This window comes from Erythrolamprus reginae, chromosome 6 (assembly GCF_031021105.1).
Source record: "Erythrolamprus reginae isolate rEryReg1 chromosome 6, rEryReg1.hap1, whole genome shotgun sequence".
In the NCBI taxonomy this organism is placed as follows: domain Eukaryota; kingdom Metazoa; phylum Chordata; class Lepidosauria; order Squamata; family Dipsadidae; genus Erythrolamprus; species Erythrolamprus reginae.
Genome location: NC_091955.1, coordinates 62,774,714 through 62,794,149, shown reverse-complemented (window position 1 = coordinate 62,794,149; position 19,436 = coordinate 62,774,714). Strand labels below are relative to the sequence as shown.

Here is a 19,436-nt window from a genome sequence, read left to right as displayed (position 1 = left end):
TGATTTTATAGAACAGTATTTCTTAAAATGTGAAACACCAAAATTATTTGGCAGACATTGAAGGTACTTACCAAAATTAAAAACAATATTATTCTTTTCATTTTTTGTAAAAAAAATAGGGCTTTCATTGAGATATATTTTATTTATTATAATATCCAATAAATAAATATTCTATGTCTATGTCAATTTTAATTTTTAATACAAAAAATATTGATTAAAGATATAAACAAAAGCCCTCTTGGGATTCTCTCTAATTTTTAAAAATGGGAAAGAGTCCTGAAAATAAAACGTTTAAGAAACGGTCACAGAAAATAAAATTTGAGATCTCAAAATTATCTTTTTCTTCTATACTCAAACATTACTTCAGTATTCAATCATTTAAATGGTGAATTCCAGGTTAATAGATATATTTATTTGTTTTGAACAAATACAGGTAACTCTAGACTTATGGCCATAAATGAACCCAAAATCTGTGTTGTTAAGTGAGATATTAGTTAAATGAGTTTTGCCCAATTTTATGACCTTTCTTGCTATAGTTGAATCACTGTTAATGACACAGCTTTGGGTCAATCTGGCTTCCTATTTGATTTTGCTTGTCAGAAGGACATGAAAGGTGGTCACCTGACCCCAGACAATGCAGCTGTCATAAATATGAGTCAGTTGCCAAGCACCTGAACTTTGATCATATGACTTTGGGAATGCTACAACGGGCATCAATATGAAAAGCAGTCATAAGTCACTTTTTTCAGTGATATTGTAACTTTGAACACTGTCATTAAATGAACTGTTGTAAACTGAGGTATAAGTAGCTATTTCCCATCATTCGCTACTTGGCCTGATGACAGTGAAAAATTGTGAACACTCTACAATGTATTGCCTTCCTGTTGTATCTCCTGCAGCACAATAAGTGATTCTGAAATACTTTATATTCTTGCTTCCTAATTAACATTTCATATACTGTATTGTATCTTTCCAGTAACAAGCAAGAGCCATTCAATCAAATGTAAAGTCATATATATCTACGCCATCACTCTACTAAACAAATAATTCCCTCAACACTGTCAGACTTTCTACTAAATCTGCACTTCTATTCTACTAGTTTTCCTCATCATTCCTATCACCCATTTCCTCCCATGTTGACTGTATGACTGTAACTTGTTGCGTATATCCTAAGATTTTTATTAATATTGCTTCTTCATTGCTTATTTGACCCCTATGACAATCATTAAGTGTTGTACCACATGATTCTTGACAAATGTATATTTTATTTTATGTACGTTGAGAGCATATGCACCAAGACAAATTCCTTGTGTGTCCAATCACACTTGGCCAATAAAATTCTATTCTATTCTATTCTAAAACTATTGGAGGTTACATAGTTCTTTTTAATAAAAAGTATCACAATTACTTCTGATCTAATTGGATGAAACTGCATTAAAAGTTACTTCTAAAGTTACTAAATTCTAATCATATTTACAAAATATTATGGGAAAAATATTTTTTTTTGCTAATCTCTTCTATGTCAGCATTGAATGTTATTGCAAAGAATGACACTGACTAATCGGTAGCCCAGTATTGCAGTTTATCTTATTTTTTATTCACACACCAGAAAAAGTAGCAACTGGATGAGTTAAAGTAGCAACAAAAGATGGCTATGGATTATAATATACCTACATACCATGTTAAATAAATAAAGACCAAATATAATTTAGTGATTCTTATTGTAGTCCAAAACATAAGTGGGCAGTTCAGAGGTTATATCAAAGTACTATTGAATGATTAGGCCATCAAGGATAACCATTATTATTATTTCTATATTGGAACCTGTATACAGTGATCCCTCGATTTTCGCGATCTCGAGCTTCGCGAAACGCTATATCGCGATTTTTCAGAAAATATTAATTAAAAAATACTCCACTCTTCTCTCTCTCTCTTTCTTCCTCTCTCTCACTCTTCCTTCCTTTCTCATCTCTTTCTTTATTTCCTTCTCTCTCTTTCTCTATCTCTCCCCCTCTTGCTCTCTCTCTTTTTCTCACTTTCCCTCTCTCGTGCACCGAGCGGCAGGCAGGCGAGCGGACGAGCGGGCGGGCGGGCAGGCGGCGGACAAGCGGCGGGCGGACAAGCAGCGGGCGGGCGGGCAGCGGACAAGCGGCGGGCGGGCGGCGGACAAGCGGCAGGCGTGGCAGCAGCGAGGAGCCGAAGATCGGGGTTTCCCCTTTGCGTGGGCGGCGGGGAAACCCCGATCTTCGGCTCCTCGCTGCTGCTGCACTGCCGATCAGATCAGCTGCTGGGCGGCCGAAGAAACCTTCCCTGGGTCTTCCCCGCCACCCACGCAAAGGGGAAACCCCGATCTTCGGCTCCTCGCTGCTGCCCCGCTGCCGAGCAGATCAGCTGCTGGGCGGCCGAAGAAACCTTCCCTGGGTCTTCCCCGCCACCCACGCAAACTCCACCATCTGCGCATGCGCGGCCATGGAAAAAAGGGCGCGCATGCGTAGATGGTGTTTTTACTTCCGCACCACTATATCGCGAAAAATCGAGTATCGCGAGGGGTCTTGGAACGTAACCCTCGCGATACTCGAGGGATCACTGTACCTCCAAATACTGTGTGTAGAACAAGGTAGAAGACACATACACTTCTATTTTCTTCTTTTCACCATAGAAAGATCTGGGTTGCAGTTGCGAGAAACAGAATGCTAGATTGGGCCTTGGGCTGTTACATTGTTAGAAAGGTACTAAAAAGAGTTTTCCACTATTTTAGATATAAATACAAAGCAATTATTTTTCACTTCTATTTAGTAACTTAGAAACCTGCAGGCAAGAAAAGATCTTTTGGCCCAAGTCTGCCCTTTGAGGATTTTCTAAATTACTTTAAAAAAAATATTTGTTGGAAAATGGACGTGTTTATCCCGAGCATGTTTAAACTCAGTTATTGATGATTGACCAACTACCTCCACAAAAAGTTGGTTCCAACTTCACTACTCTTTCCATGAAGATTGGAACCACATTTTTGTGGAGGTAGTTGGAGGCAGTCTGGACCATATGAAGCTCTGAAGATTCGGGCTGTCTTGCCATGCAATTAAAGATACCATAAATTATCTTAATTAAATCAAATAAACAAAAATTAACTTTAAAATAAAATAACTATCTCATCTGTGTTCCAACGGTGGGTTGCTCATGGTTCAGACTGGTTCTTAGAACCAATAGCACCAGGAGGGTCTGCCCATCCACCCCGAGGCTTCTACACATGCATAGAAGCGTATGGAGCGCATGAACCTGTGGCAAAATTATATACAATCCACCACTGCAGTGTTCCTAATATAAAAAAATATATCGACATAAGAAATGCTTTTAAATATTTACATTCATGGTAATTAAACTATCATTTTATGTTATAAATCATCCACGAGAAAGAAAAATACAGATTTGGAACTTCCACATTAATCAATTCCACAAGTATGAAACTAAATGAAGTCTTCTGCTGAACTAGTAATAACAGCATTAATAATAGTATGGAATTTGGATGTGCACTGATTTACAAAAGTTCAGAAGCTCACCTTCCCAAATAGATAAAACAGCATAAGAACAGAATGCGCTTGGATAAAATTATACTTAGGGACACCCGATTGCTTACATATCATTTTTTGTTATGCACCTAGGTTTTTCATCTATTGTGATTATTTCACCTATTTTCCCAGGATTAAGATCTATTTGTCTTAAACCTGAGATAATATTAGAAATATGAGACTAGCAATCCTGCAAAATGTGATTTGAACAATTACGGGTATTTGCATTTGATCCAGAAATTATCGCTATTTGCTTTTATTTTGATCCTGTTTAATACAAATCTCACAATAATCAAATATACCTTCAAGCAAAACATCCAAATTGTTATGAACTTGTTGGCCTGTAGAAAAATATAAATTATAGCAACAAAAAGTAAAAAGAAAAAGATACAGCAAAAGAGGATACAGGTAATCCTCTACTTACAGTTCATTTAGTGACCATTCCCAGTTACAATGGCATTGAAAAACGGGACTTATGACCATTTTACATTTATAAATGTTGCTGCATCTTCATGATCATGTCACCAGAATTAACATGCTTGGCAACTGACTAATATTTATGACAGTGGCAGTGTCCCAGGGTTATGTGATCCCTTTGGGAACCTTCTGAGAAGCAAACTTGATGGAGAAATCGTTCATTTAACAAGTGTTACTAACTTAACTGCAGTGATAAATTTAATAAATATGGCAAGAATGGTCATAAAATGGGGCAAAACCCACTTAACAAATGTTTCACTTAGTAAGATAAATTTTGGCTCATTGTGGCCATAAATTGAGGACTATCTGTATTATATTTCATATTATAAATACAGAAGAAGGATGAGGGACAATTGGTAGAATTCTTAATACCAAACAACATAAAAGAGAAACAAGATTGTTTTAAAAAATTACAGAAAAAGTTATTTCCTATCGAAAAATTGTAAATAGTATAGTGTTAATTTTGGTAATAGTACTGAGTATTATTATCTAGTATAATATAAATGGCTACAAATCAGATCTTGTCAACACTTTAAAAATAATTGTCAGTAATTCAATGACATCTTTTTGCAAGGTTCTATTTTTAATCCACAAAAAGCAAAATATATTACTTTGTATAGACTTCCCTATAAGTGAAAAAATAATTTAGAATATTTCAATTAAATTTAGATTCTCAGTAACATAAAAGGGACTCCATTTCTCAAACAACAACAACCCAATGCATAAGGCCTCAGTTAATATGAATTAGGCTGCTAAATGCATTATTAGGACTAAATTTACCACAAGGTCATCAAAAATAGCAATTACTCACTATAAGTAGGCAGAATATATTTAAATCATGCAAATAATCACTGAAATAGTGAGGACACCCTGTTACTTTATTATAACCATCAATTTCAGTTGGAAATGGGCAATATAGCCTATCTCCCAATAGCCCTAATTGGTCCAAAAGTAAGAGCCAATGTGAAATGCAATTCAACAATATTTAGAGGTATATGTCATCACCCCCAAATTTAGCACTCTATAACATCTACCAATATTTAGGGTGCTAAAATTTCTCAATATGGACTAAACAAAGCAGTAGTACAGGTTTCCTACCTTGATAATCTGAAATTATCAGTAATTTAGATATCTACCTCTATTTTACATATATTAAAAGGGAACATAAAATCTTTTATGAAAACTGAAGGAGTATCTAAGAAATTTATTAAAACTAACAGTGCTTCTTTTAATATTAACATCAGATTTTCTCTCTCTTATTTCGAAGAAACATATTACTCATCTTTAATGTTCCTCAATCTCCTGTAAATATATTTTAATATTACATTCAAAAGTTATACAACAGATTCAAGATACTGAGATCTAAAGGAAAAAATATCTAATAGGCTTTAATAACTTGCCAATTTACATAATAGTTACAACCAATCTCAAGATAGGTTGATTTCTTAATGCGAACCCTCAGGTTTTCATCATAATGGCTACTTACAAACCACAACTTTATTCAAACTATTTAGGATAAGCAAGTTTTCCCAATGACCTGACTTTGTGAAAAAGAAACATCCATTTTTGCTTGCCTTTACACCACTGCTATGTAAAACTTTTGAAAAACACCATTGATAAAAAATGACAGGTTTATGCTTATTCACAACAGAAAAACTATTCTAAAAAAATCTTTCTGGCAGATATATTTACTTGCTTTTGGCTCTTTTTGAATCAAAGGGTTTTCAAGGACCAGAATATCCAGCTCCTATAGGTTCACCATCTTTTGACTGAATCAGAGTAGCAATTTGGTCTTATATCCATCCTGATGGGGATTTTTAAAAAAATTTAAACCCCCTCACTTTCTCATTATTCCACTCCCCCCACTTCCTCCTCCAGCACTCAAGCTAAGGACCATGCTAACAGAACCTTATAGGATAAGACTGACAAAACAGGAGGCAGAAAGGGTAGACAGAGAAGAGCGAGTGTTTGCAGGTCTAGTACCCGGGCCTTGCCACTCCAGAGCAACTCAGGATAGCTGAACTCCACGCAGCTCTCCTCAGTGGGGTCTTTCAACATCAACTCCAAGCGAACCGTCTGTTCCGGCGGCGGCGGCGGCGATTCCTGTCGGTTGTTCTCTTGATTGAGCTGCTGATGAGACGAGAGCGGCGGTGCTTCTGGCCTGGGGGGCTCTCGGTTGGGTGGCGGCTGAGGTGGCTTTGGTGTCAGCTCAGGCCGACTGATCTCCCGCGGTAACGAAACCGGATGAGACTCTGTCCGAGGACAAGATTCAAAGGGTTGCGACGGTGGCTCTGCCCGGCTGTTCTCATAGGGGTGGTGGTGGTCCTGCTGATCCGGGAGTTTCAGGCCCTCACGCGCTAATGGCTGCTCAGCCTCGCGGCCCCCTCCAGCCTCTCGCTCTAGCACCGGAGACTCACCTTCTCGCCGCCTCACGGGTGACAGACTAATGAACGGCACCCGACGCGGCTCCGCCATCATCCACCCACCCCCACCCCCCGTTCCCACCTGTTCGGTGACCCGACCTCGCCACCCACAAGCCCAGCTCCTCCTCCGCCCGTTCCCTCCCCTTCACCAGGTCAGAGTACCTCCCCTCTTCCCCACTAGCCTCTCCTTCCCGATAACACCGCTGCCATCTTGGAGGGGCCCCCTCCCCCCCACGTAAATAGATGCAGGCTACTAGGGCACGCATGCGCAAAGGTAGAACTCTCCACGGACGCGCTGCTACACGTCATTGTTGTTCTAGAACGAAGAGGTTTTTTTGGTACGTCACCGGGATCGCACGTTGAAGACGACATGGCTCCGCCCACAGTTGCCTTGGAAATGCGTACGCCGTACGAACGTAAGACTTTTAAAAAGTCTTCGCGAAGAGTTCTGAATGAGCACTTTTTTTTTGCTGTTGGAGGCTCCGGGAGAGAATTAATTTTCTTAGGAACGGGCAGTTATCAAGCGTGGTCATTCTTGTTCATAGATTACTATTATTTTTCTACTTTACAGCAAGTGAAGATGGTCATAAAAACCATCTTAGTATCTGAAAAAGTTGTGAGCGTTCTATCTTGGAGCATGATTTTCTTCCTAATTAATACTAATTTCCTTTTAACATGACATGAACTAATTAAACTAAAAACACCGTCTTTCATTGTTTTTATTATTATTTATTTATTTTGTCCAATAAATGAGAGTTTTAGTGAGTATATATATACGGTATACAGTATACACATAGTAAAATACATGATGAAGGTTATAGAGGAGATACTCATAGTAAAATACTGTATATCTATGAAAGAATAGAAAAGAAGATATAGTAATAGAACATATCAATGAAAGAATAGAAGAAGAGATAGGAATAGAAGAAAGGAATAGGAGATATAGGTGAGCAATAGGACAGGGGACAGAAGTCACTCTAGTGCACTTGTACTCACCCCTTACTGACCTCTTAGGCATCTGGATAGGTCAACCATAGATAATTTAATATTTATTAGATTTGTATGCTGCCCCTCTCCGTAGACTCGGGGCGGCTCACAACAATAAAACAATTCATGACAAATCTAATAATTTAAAAACATTAAAACCCCATTATTAAAGCAGACATACACACAAACATACCATACATAAATTGTATAGGCCCGGGGGAGATGTCTCAATTCCCCCATGCCTGACGACAGAGATGGGTTTTAAGGAGTTTACGAAAGGCAAGGAGGGTGGGGGCAGTTCTAATCTTCAGGGGGAGCTGGTTCCAGGGAGTCGGGGCTACCACAGAGAAGGCTCTTCCCCTGGGACCCGCCAAACGACAGTTTAGTCGACGGGACCCGGAGAAGGCCAACTCTGTGGGACCTAATCAGTCGCTGGGATTCATGCTGCAGAAGGCGGTCCCGGAGATATTCTGGTCTGATGCCATGGAGGGCTTTATAGGTCATAACCAACACTTTGAATTGTGACCGGAAATTGATCGGCAACCAATGCAGACTGCCGAGTGTTGGTGTAACATGAGCATACCTTGGGAAGCCCATGATTGCTCTCGCAGCTGCATTCTGCACGATCTGAAGTTTCCAAACGCTTTTCAAAGGTAGCCCCATGTAGAGAGCATTACAGTAGTCGAATCTCGAGGTGATGAGGGCATGAGTGACAGTGAGCAGTGAGTCCCAGTCCAGATAGGGCCGCAACTGGTGCACCAGGCGAACCTGGGGAAACGTCCCCCTCGCCACAGCTGAAAGATGGTTCTCTAATGTGAGCTGTGGATCGAGGAGGACACCCAAGTTGCGGACCCTCTCTGAGGGGGTCAATAATTCCCCCCCCCCCAGGGTTATGGATAGACAGATGGAATTGTCTTTGGGAGGCAGAACCCATAGCCACTCGGTCTTATCCAAGTTGAATTTGAGTCTGTTGACACCCATCCAGACCCCAACAGCCTCCAGGCACCGGCACTTCCACTGCTTCGTTGACTGGACATGGGGTGGAGATGTACAACTGGGTATCATCTGCGTACTGATGATACCTCACCTCATGCCTCTGGATGATCTCACCCAGCGGTTTCATGTAGATATTGAATAGCAGGGGGGAGAGGACTGACCCCTGAGGCACCCCACAAGGGAGTAACCTTGAAGTCGACCTCTGACCCAATGCAATTCGAAGAAACCGACATCCTAAATGTGTTTCTTGTTCAGTACATTTGAGCTGGAAACAGTACAAAAAAATTCAAATACTAATACAAAGCAGAAGCTATATCTAGCTTTTTTCCTTTTAGTACCTAATTTCTGAGACAAAGTTGTAAGGCATAAAGCTTCTTGGGTTGACTAACGGTATGTAGAATCTGTCCAATTATACAAAGTAATACATGTAATTGATTTGTTTTTGCAATGTATCTGTTGTTTAATTACAAAATAGCCTTGAGCAGTTTAATACAAAAAAAGAAAAGGAATTTTAAAAAATAACCAAACCTCAAACCTAGCCATATGGCATATACAAAGAATGGAAAAGAATTCACAGATGGTTTTATAAATTAATTTATTTTTGAAGTTTGCTCCAGAATTAAATGCAGGAGGGACTGAAAAAAATTATAATAAGCATACAGCATCAACTTACATTATTTACATACAACATGTACAAGCATATAAGCATATATTCTATCATGGATTTCCAATGTTCGTGTCTTAGACATTTTTCTTAGGAATTATATATATTCTGAAACCAACTTTCCCAATATACTAAAAAACATCTTTCATCATAGAATGACAAGTTTACAGTTCTAATTTAATCAGAAAGATAGAAACAGATGAAGGTAGGAACAGTAATCCTTTATGCAAATGAAAGTGGATTGTTATCTATTTATTTACAATAGATCATAACAATGAAAACTACCTAATCGGGTGATACTTTTCTCATTATGTTCCATTTTAAGTGTTTAACTTCAGATTTTCTATGAGGATTTTTTATAACTAAAGTCTGAAATTAATTCTAGGGCTCTTTTCATATTCTGCTTCAAAATACGACCTGGGAAAATCTGTCTCAAAAAATACTCATTGTCACACAATTTTGAAGATTAAAGGTAATATGTACAACTAGAAGTCAGTAATAGTAGCATAAAATAAAATTTGGGAGAAGTATAATAGAGTCAAAATGAGATTCTCCTCACAATACATGACATTACATAGTTTTTATAAAAGACATTTAAATATATATAAAAATAAATAGATTTGTATTTTTTATAATTGTTCTGCTGCAAAATGACACAGTATTCCATCCAGGCACAATATAAATGGTAGACTTCCATTCGCTTGATCATGCTGTTTAAACAGCAACTCTATTCTCCTTGGCCCACTTCTTTATTATACGTACAATGTACTCTACCTGGGGGTTGCCTGTACTTCTCAGGAGATGCAGTACCTCCCTTAGAGTATCTCTAAAAGCAAAGAAATAAATAGTTTTTTAAAGAAAGAGAAAGAAGAGATCAGACAATATTATGAACTTCTAAGTTATATCTGAAATGTTTTGGAGTATTTTCTTCAGTCCTATTGTTAGAAACTAAATTTCTCTGACTTCATGTAATGGATAAAATAAAATTTCATGTAAGAATCAAAGAAAGTGAAATATCATATTTGATAGGAACTAGAAGCCCAAAATTCAGCCCCATAAATTAGTATGTATTCAATAGAAGTAAGTGGCTATCCATGATGCTGATTTGATTTCTCTGATATCCATCCTATATTGGTGTTTAAATGTAAAATTTCTTCCTCTGCTGTGCTTTCTAAAATTTTTCTATTTTAGAACACAGAACAGAAGGAAACAAATTTTATATTAAACGTGTCAATATAGGATGAAGTTCTGCCATGCGAGGAGATAATATAGTGGAATTTAATTTAATTACTTTTTGCTTAGCATTAAGTAGGAAAATAGACAAACTAATGATTAAAAATTATTTTGATTTGCATATTGGTTACATATTAGTCAACTGGAAAGTAAAAAGAAATTCAAAAGAAAGTAACAGCAATCCCTTTCTAATGTTGCTAAGGAAACAATATAGGTGCATGATTGCAATCACTGAGATATACAATTGTCTGGATGAAACCTTTCATTGATAAAGTTTGGGGATGATTGATATTTACCATTTAAGGATCATCCAGGATCCTTTTTATTTGTAGATACACATTTATTTGATAGCCCATCTTTTTTGGAGCCCAGGGCAGCAAACAGAAATATGTTTATTATCACTATTAGTAGTTACAAACATCTTTTAATGGGTTCAGGTAATTTGTCCACCTTAAACTTTTCTAACAATTATACAATTGGGTTTAAATACAATTCATGGGATATTGTGTCACAAAATGTGTCTGGAAATATGTTTTACTGGGAATTATTTGCTTCTGGTGATCAGAGATATTGTTAAGGTTCAAAAAAAGCCAATGTATATGGAGGTTCTCAGTCATCCAGTTCATAGTTGTCCCAAGGTGCTTTTTTAAGAGACAACTTGATTTCCTGGTTTTTCTTTGAAAACGCTTCACTTCTTATCCAAGAATCTGAATGAGAAGCAAAATGTCTTCAAAGAAAATCCAGAAAATCCAGTAGCCTCTTGAAAAAGCACCTTTGGGACATCAGGCAGTCTATGAGGTTTAACAGCGAGAGCAGGGCAGTTTTGGTTTAGCTTCAGCAGTATCATTTTTTTAAAAATGTATGTCAGCCTTGCTGATTATATACAGATGTTTCTAGCTAAAAAATATTAAGGGTAATCTTTAACTCAGAGGGAACATTCTTTATGGCTACTCCCAGAAATTCTGTTGACATAAGAATGTTCTTTTAATTCCTCTGGTGCCTTTTATGCAATCACCTTTTTTAATCAAGGACTTTTCTGTTGACCAGCTAATTTTAATTTTTTAATTTTTTTTAATTTCCCCTGGCTGTAAACCTGTCTGTTGTTAATTTTCCCTCCTATGACTCATCTTCTCCCTTTGGGCAGCCTCCATGAGCAACAGGTGCCTCTCTGCCTGCTTGATCTCCCTGGGGCATGCCTGGCAAGTGGGTGGCTGGTGCACCAAGCTTGCCATCTCTCTACCTGTCTTCACAGTCTCTGCAGCCCTTATCTGCTCTGCCACATAATGGAGAGCCAAGCTGCATGGACTTCACCAATTGCAGTGTTACAGAGGCAAATAGAAAGATGGAGGCTGTGGGGGTTGTCCCAAGGGAGAGGACAAGAGTATGACTCTCCCAGGAACACAGAAAGCTGTGGTAGAGCCCGCCCACTTTCTATAGGGAGTGTGCCCAAGCTCCGGCACCCAAGGCACTAAAGGAGACAAGTGAGAACATGTGGGTGAGGCTTCTAGGATGGTGCCTGATGGCTGCACTGAACTGGCTTGCTGTGAATAGCTTACACATCCCTGACAATTGTGCGGCTGCTCCGGCTTGGCTTGCCTGCTGCCGCCCAGCTGGCTGCCCTAGTGCCCTGCAGTCTCGCCTCCTTCTCTTTCTCTAGCCAAAACCAGCACCAAAAATATCCCATGTTGATTGCCTGCCACTACCATCTTTATACCACAATGTCCAAAACAGTTAATTCGAAACAGACATCCAGCAGTGCACAGCCAGCACTCAGAGAGCCACCCAGGCCAAGACCAAACGAAACCTGCAGGGATATGATGTTGTATTCTTACAGATGATCCTGTCCTCCATGCCGTCATCTGAGAAAAAGATGGCTGCTTTTCTGTCATGTGGCCCAGCCTGTTCTGGAATGCTGGAGTTCTTTGAAAGGTAAGTGAGCAATTGGTCATAAGGTGGGGAGGAGCATGTGGATCCCGGTAAACTAGCAAAGCAGGCCTAGTTCCTGTGGAGATCTGGTGAGGCTGTATTGGGAGGATATAGGCAGGAAGCATGTTGCAGCATCTCTGTGGTTGGTCAAAAGGGGGAATACCATGGTATTGCAACACACATAACTTCAGGCCCAGGTTGTAAGCACTTTGGAGGGAGCGGGGGTTGTAACTATGAGATATCAGTTAGCGAACTGTTGTAACTTGAGGACTACCTGTATTTTAAAGATATTAATAATACACACTTTACTGGAATCAAAACTTAAAGCTCTTCTGTTCCTTAGGTTTCTAATTGACATTTGTATTCAGTAGCAAACCAACAATACTGTAATATTAAGCAGCCAAAGTAGTAGAAAAAAACCTCTCAGTGTATATACTTAGGCTCTCTGCCAGCAACAATCATCTGGAAGATACCAACACAGGCTCCTCTTTTGCCTTCCCAATATTCAGGGTTTGGATCCAACCTTTCGAGGACATCAAAAGCTTTAGCAGAATAATAAAACTGGCCCATCTGTGCAGAAGATAAAGATACATGCTTAAGGCAGCCACACTTTCTAAAACAAAGTTTAAATATGTAGCAACATAAAAAGAGAAATGAACGCTGACACTGAATTTTTCCTGTTCATGATTTGAAAGCCAGATAAATTTTTCTGACTTTGTTTTCAAGTTAAAGAAATAAATACTTTTCAATGTCATAAACACATTATTTATTGATACAATATTTGTCACTCAGTGTTGAACTGTGCTCTCTGAGCCTGGTTGTTTTCTTGTACACATTTTATTACCAAACTAGGAGACCAGCAGAAGACTAGCAGAAAACTAGCAGAGCATATTCATGGAAAAACTAGCAGTCAGAAGACAAGATGAAAACCCTTTAATTTCACAATACACGAACAGACTAAACCGGATGTGGACAATCTATGCAGCTTTTTGGGCCCTCTTCTGAGGCCCCCCGTTCCATCATTGGCTGGCCCCACCCCTTGCTCTCCCCTCCCAGTCACTCCTTGCCTGACCTTAGAAGATAAAGGCAATGGTGGGGGATGGAGAAGCAGCCAGAGCTGATTCTCTGGCACCTCATTCGTGCTGGAGATTCTTCCAGCCCTTGCTGGTGGTGGAAATGTCTTGGTCGCTTGGTGGTGGAAATGTCTTGGTCGCTCCGCCCTGAGACATTGGCCCGACCTGGCTGTGACTGACACTTGCCTCGCTAACATAGGGATGGTAGGATGGGAGTGAGATCCTGGAGGAACTGATGGTGGAAAGGGGGACGGGCCTGCAGCCCCCAGTTGTGACTTTAAGAAGCTCAGAGCAGCAGGAAAAGGGCACTGGCCCCAGCGAACCTTGCACAGCCATGTTAATACTCTGTACAAGACAGTTGGGTTTGCAATATATAAACAAGCTAACAAAGAATGCTTGTATGTATTGAAGTACTATAGCTTCAAGAGGTAGTGATTGATTGTTTCTTCATTGCTTATTTGACCCCTATGACAATCATTAAGTGTTGTACCGCATGACTGTTGACAAATGTATCTTTTTCTTTTATGTACACTGAGAGCATATGTACCAAGACAAATTCCTTGTGTTTCCAACACTTGGCCAATAAAGAATTCTATTGTATTGTATTCTATTCTATTGCTGTAAATTGCCATAAGAGGGAACCAGAAAGCATGATTCTCTCTCTCTGCTCTCTTTGTTCTTTCTGCTGATTCACTGTGATTGATGTAGTAAGCTCTGTGCCAGTTCTGATGTACTTGTAAGATGTAATGTATGTCTGATATGTAAGACAAAAACAGGCTTGTAATATTATTATTGTATTGAGAGAGATTGACTGATTTGAATGTGTATGACCGGACTGTTTAACTTGACTGTGCTATTTCCAAAAGTAAATGCTAATTGAACTTCAATGTACCTGTTTTGTATGAATGAATAATTACTCATGTCTCCTAGATATCTGCTGGAATCCCAAGTTTCCTCCGTGCATGCTCTTGATAATTCAAACTTCTTAACAAGCCACCTTGGGGAAAGCCAGAGGATCTTCGCCAAAGATGCTCATCTGTCAGCTGGTCTACCCCTCCCCCGTGTATCTGTCTGTCTGTGAGTGCCTCACTCCCTGCCTCTGTGTCTCTTCTCACTCTTTCTGAAACCAGCAAGCTCTCCTTGGGTCTCTTCACTACTCCTTTCCTTTCTTCTTTTTGGAAATCTGGGCAGGCGGAGGAACAAGTGCAAGCCACCCCGGAGGAGATATCTTCCCTCCTCTTCCCCCTCTTCTCGAGACCCCTTGCCAGGTGTGGTGGGGCTATGAAGGTGCGCACAAAAGGAGGAGGAGAAGGGAAGCCTCGTGGCTTGCACTTGTTCCTCAGCCAGCCTGGATTTCCAAAAGAAGAAAGGAAAGGAGCAGCGAAGACCCCCAAGGAGAGCTCACTGGGCTTTCCGAGAGAGTGAAATACACCCACAGACATAGAGAGGGGGGAGACACACACACAGATACAGAGAGGGAGAGGGGAGAGACAGAGGCAGGTGGAGAGAGATATAGAGAGGGGGAGAGAGACACACACAGAGAGATACGGAGGGGAAAGAGAGAGGGGGGAGAGATGGGGAGAGATACAGAGGGAGAGGGAGAGAGATACAGAGAGATGGGGGAAAAGACACAGATACAGAGAAGAGGGAGAGGGAAGGAGATATAGAGAGGGAGAGAGAGAAAGATAGAGAGTGAAGGAGAGAGAGATACAGAGAGAGAGTAAGTCTCAAGTCTAACAACTGTAGAGAATTCCAGACAAATCTGGCATCAATAAGCACACAGATACAAACAACACCTACATACCATTCAAGAGAGACTATCAAAAAGCTGAAAAGAACAGGACCAAAATGCCAAACAACACCCAGATGAACAAAGATTAACATCAAGATTAAGATCTGACAAACAATTAAGAAGCAAACAATATTTCAATCAAGGAACTGCCCAACAGGCTAACAGCTGAATCAGGAAACTACCAAGACTACTCCCACCAATACTTAAGGGCAAGCCACTAGCATATAAAAGGAGAGTTAACTCCTACTAACACTGATTATGTTACCTATAATTTGGTAATGAAATATCTGCAAAAAAAAACCCCAACCAAGCTCAGACAGTACTAAGGATTTCACATTATTTATTGTGTGCGTGTGGGAGGGTTTAACATGCTTACACTGTGGCACAGAAAAGGGGGAACACCACTAACCATGATAGTTGCACAATTTTAAAGATGGAATATTTTCTTTGAAAATACTTTAAAATGTTCTTTTTCTTAGTTCAATTCTTAGTTACTTTTTACCTTTCATATTGAAACATTTAATTTTTTCCAATTCTAGCAAAGTAATATATTGAATAAAATGATTTCCAGTAAACAGAAATATTTTTTAAAAATTATGGTCAAAATTATATTTAAAAAGTCAAAACTAAGGAATAGCATAAATGATTGAATCTTCTGGCTCAATATAAAATAGATTTTCTTCTAAATGGACATTTAAAAATGAGGGTTTATGAGAAACCCCCCCCCCTGTATTTTTATGAAATATTTACATTTATGTCTTAGAAGAATACTATAAACATATAGAAAAGTTAACATCATTTCCTTAGTCAATGAAAGGCAGAAAAACCTGATAATCTTTCTTAAGATGTCTCAGTATGATCATAAGAAAAATAGTCAGCATGGTTATTTCTTGGGATAGCTTTATGCATCATAAGAACTCAAACTGCAAATCTGTTTTATAGTCTAGGACAGTAATGGCGAACCATTTTTCCCCTGGGTGTCAAAAGTGTGTACGTGCACTGTCGCGTGCACGCATGTGCCCACACGCATAATACAATGCCCCTCCTACATCTCCCGCCCCCTGCACATGCACTCATGACACCCTGCGAATGTGCGTAATCCCCCTGTTTTGGCCTCACATCCCAAAACAGTGGTGGGAGAGGGGGAAGCCTTCCATCCCCAAACGGAACTGTGAGGGTGGGGGGAGCTTCCCTTCCCCAAATGGAGCTGGGAGAGTGAGAAAGTTTCCCTTCTCCAAACAGAGCTGTGAGGAGGGAAAAGCAAGGGGTTTTCTGGGAAGGCATAGACCGCAGAAAGTGAAGAGAAAGCATGTGCGGGTCTGACCCCAAAATCAGCTAGCCGGTGGGAGGCACACACTCATGTGCAGTGGAGCTGAGCTGGTCAACAGCTCGTGTGCCTGCAGAGAGGGCTCTGCATTCCACCTGAGGCACCGGTGCCAGAGGTTCACCATCACGGGTCTAGGAATTAGGCCTATATCGTATAACTTCTGGTTGTAAGAAATGGGATTTAACAACAGAAAAGTGTAGAAGGCAATTTATTTTAAAAATTACATGGCTTGAGAAGGAAAAAAAGTTAGAATTCTACAGGATTGATTTAGATAGTGAAGGAAAATGGATTAAAGACAACATACTTTGTAGCAGTCATTTGCAATTAGTTGCAGAAGACTAAAGGATTCTCCTGAAGTTTCCATCTTTAGGTAGAGTTCCCAGGCTAATCTTGGTTTCTTATTCATAATATCTGCAATCAACAGAAAGTTAGACTAGTAGAGACATGTTGCTATACACTGTTTAGAACTGGATAAGCATATTAATCAGCAGTATTGTTCTTTACATTGGCTGTTCAAATGTGTTGAGAAGTAACATAGCCACACGGATTAAATTGACTGGAAAACTTAAAAAAACAATTTTTAAAAATATGTGCCAATGTACACATTTTATATGACAATGAATTCTAGATTATCATGGGTACTTTCTGTTTGAGTGCACAGCAGACTGAGCATTTGAACAGATCATACATGTGAGTTTTTATGTGAAAATAAAGCCAGTTGCCTTCCTGAAAGTTTATTATTTATGATCTATGAATATAATATATATCTATGTTGTCATTAAACCTACTTCAGAATAAATATATATGATTAGTAGAAGTTCCAGTTGTCTATTCTAAATATTTAAAAGGATGTGTAAACCAACACCAATGTTTAATGATAAAATACTTTAATTGTATATGAGAAGCTCAGCATAAAGCAGTTCTGTAAAATACGCATGTAGTTTTCAGTATCCTGCTTTAAGGTCCTGCTTTAGAGCTCTTTTAGATGAATAGAGCAAATGTAATGATATTCCATTTACTTATTGGAAAAACTTTACTATGGCTTTGATAGCTATTTACATAGTATATAGATTGTTATAAAGTGACCCTATCTAGAGACTACAGCTACTGATGCTAATTTATAACAAATAGTTCTAAAACCAATTAACATATACAACCTAATAACACTGCTCCTTCCTCAATAAGTTATTGCTGGACCCAACAATCCATGATCATTTTTACCCAGTCCCCATTCTTCCCTTTAAAGTTGTTGAGAAGACGATTGAGCTTCAACTATAGAGGATCCATGGCAGTTATGGCCAAAGGAGTCTAGCAGTTGGGCCTTTTCCTGGACTCTGAAGGCTTCACTCATGTGTCAGTCACCTGTTAAATAGAATCTTTCCCCAGAGTAGGATGACATCTCACACCCTGATAAAATTCAGGAAGCTATTGGAGACCTGATTATTCTCTCAGGCTTTGGAATGGGTTGAAGAAGTTTCTTGGATGAGAAGTGAAACATCTTCAAGGAAAAACAAAGTCCAACTGCCTTTTGAAAAAGCATCTTTAGGACACATTTTCTATAGATTATCTTAAAGAACTGGCCCCTCTCCAAAGCAGAAATTTCAAGTCCCACTCTCAAAACCTTGGAAAATTGCTTCTTAAAAGACATTTGTAAGAAAAAAAAAATTCTAGCTTAAAAAGTAAATAAATTTACATATATAATACTTAATTTCATTTAATATTAATTTAAGGGACAAGATTACCAGGCCAATACATATTTTATAACAGATCAGAGTTACTCACAGCAGCGTGCTAGCCAACTGAGGTAAACAAAATCATTCTTTATTTTCTCACTTTGAATCAGAAGGAACACCTGAGAAGAAACAAAAAAACCCAAGTGTTTGTTCACATTAAGTGTAGCTCTGAAATACATGAGCTCAATCAAATCAGGGTTTGTCGTACTAAAGATTAAGCAGCTATAAAAGTTTAAGACATGAAAATATAGCTTTCCCTTAAGTAAAAAAAAAATTCGTTCAAAAATTATTTATGTAATAATATGCCTTATCAAAAGACCCCCCCAGGATCTCTGTAACAGAGATGTAAAAAAGGAAGCTTGCAGTCCTGATATAGCCCATCATTATGTACTTTCTGACCCTTTGGAATGAGAGCAATGAGCAGTTTAGAAAGTCTAGGGGCAAAATATGTTCAAGTCTGGGAATGATTCTAGATTGTTTTCATAAAACTCTAGCTTAAAATGCAGACTGTTATTTTAAAAGAAACAATAATCAATCATTTAAACTTTCATCATTACTTTGTCAAATAATAATTCACTTGATTTTTTTAAAAAGCTTTAAGAAGTATAACTTTCATTGGAAATAACAATAGCACTTACACTTATTTCACAACAGTGCTTTACAGCCCTCTCTAAGCAGTTTAGTCAGTAAATAATGAAGCTTTTCTCAAAATAGCTTTTTTTTTGGCCATTTTATTCAGAACATTCTGGAGCTTTTATTCAGGCATACTTAAAGAATGGTGAAGGGCAAATGGGGCATATCTTATACTGTATGTTTTCATCCATCCATGCATGCATCCATCTGCAGTTTAACTCATGCATTGAGCTAAATTGGAAGAGGGAAATAGCAACCATAAGATCCTTTTCTTTCAGAAGAAAATTTACTTCCATTTATCAACGTTACATGGATAAAATGTAATGCTCAGCTATTAAACTGCAATAAATAAGTTTTTTGTTTATGTTGTCTGTAATTATGACAAAATTTTAAATTATAAATTTTATTGTATTAGCAATTAATCAATATTCCACATTCTCCTTTTGTTTTATTATATTTTTTCTAGCTTCATACAGTATGGAAGTGTGACCCCCAAGACAAGGTTCAGTACAGCTCCTAGTATTGCTGCTGTCCACTGTTGTTACCTTCTGAGTATATATGCATAGGATTATGCATCTATTGAATACTTAAAATATTATTGCCTCTTAT

General features: G+C 38.7%; 2 protein-coding genes across 5 annotated transcripts in view; both read right to left on the bottom strand.

Moving 5' to 3' along the window:
• Positions 1 to 6,674, bottom strand: part of UBN2 (ubinuclein 2) — a 77,893-nt gene extending 71,219 nt beyond the window's left edge. Inside the window, exon 1 of one of the 2 annotated variants that reach the window (XM_070756011.1) lies at positions 6,024 to 6,674. In XM_070756011.1, the coding sequence (XP_070612112.1) occupies positions 6,024 to 6,518 (495 nt within the window). In that variant the 5' untranslated portion in view covers positions 6,519 to 6,674. The remainder of the gene's footprint in view (positions 1 to 6,023) is intronic. The other variant, XM_070756012.1, reaches the window with a different exon arrangement.
• Positions 6,675 to 9,024: 2,350 nt separating this feature from the next.
• IFT56 (intraflagellar transport 56) overlaps positions 9,025 to 19,436 on the bottom strand; it is a 33,758-nt gene continuing 23,346 nt past the window's right edge. For 2 of the 3 annotated variants that reach the window (XM_070755987.1, XM_070755986.1), the window contains exons 15-18: positions 18,244 to 18,313; positions 16,766 to 16,872; positions 12,706 to 12,839; positions 9,025 to 9,936 (exon numbers count right to left, since the gene is read on the bottom strand). In XM_070755987.1, the coding sequence (XP_070612088.1) occupies positions 9,825 to 9,936; positions 12,706 to 12,839; positions 16,766 to 16,872; positions 18,244 to 18,313 (423 nt within the window). In that variant the 3' untranslated portion in view covers positions 9,025 to 9,824. Of the gene's footprint in view, positions 9,937 to 12,223; positions 12,365 to 12,705; positions 12,840 to 16,765; positions 16,873 to 18,243; positions 18,314 to 19,436 lie in introns of those variants that run through there. The other variant, XM_070755988.1, reaches the window with a different exon arrangement.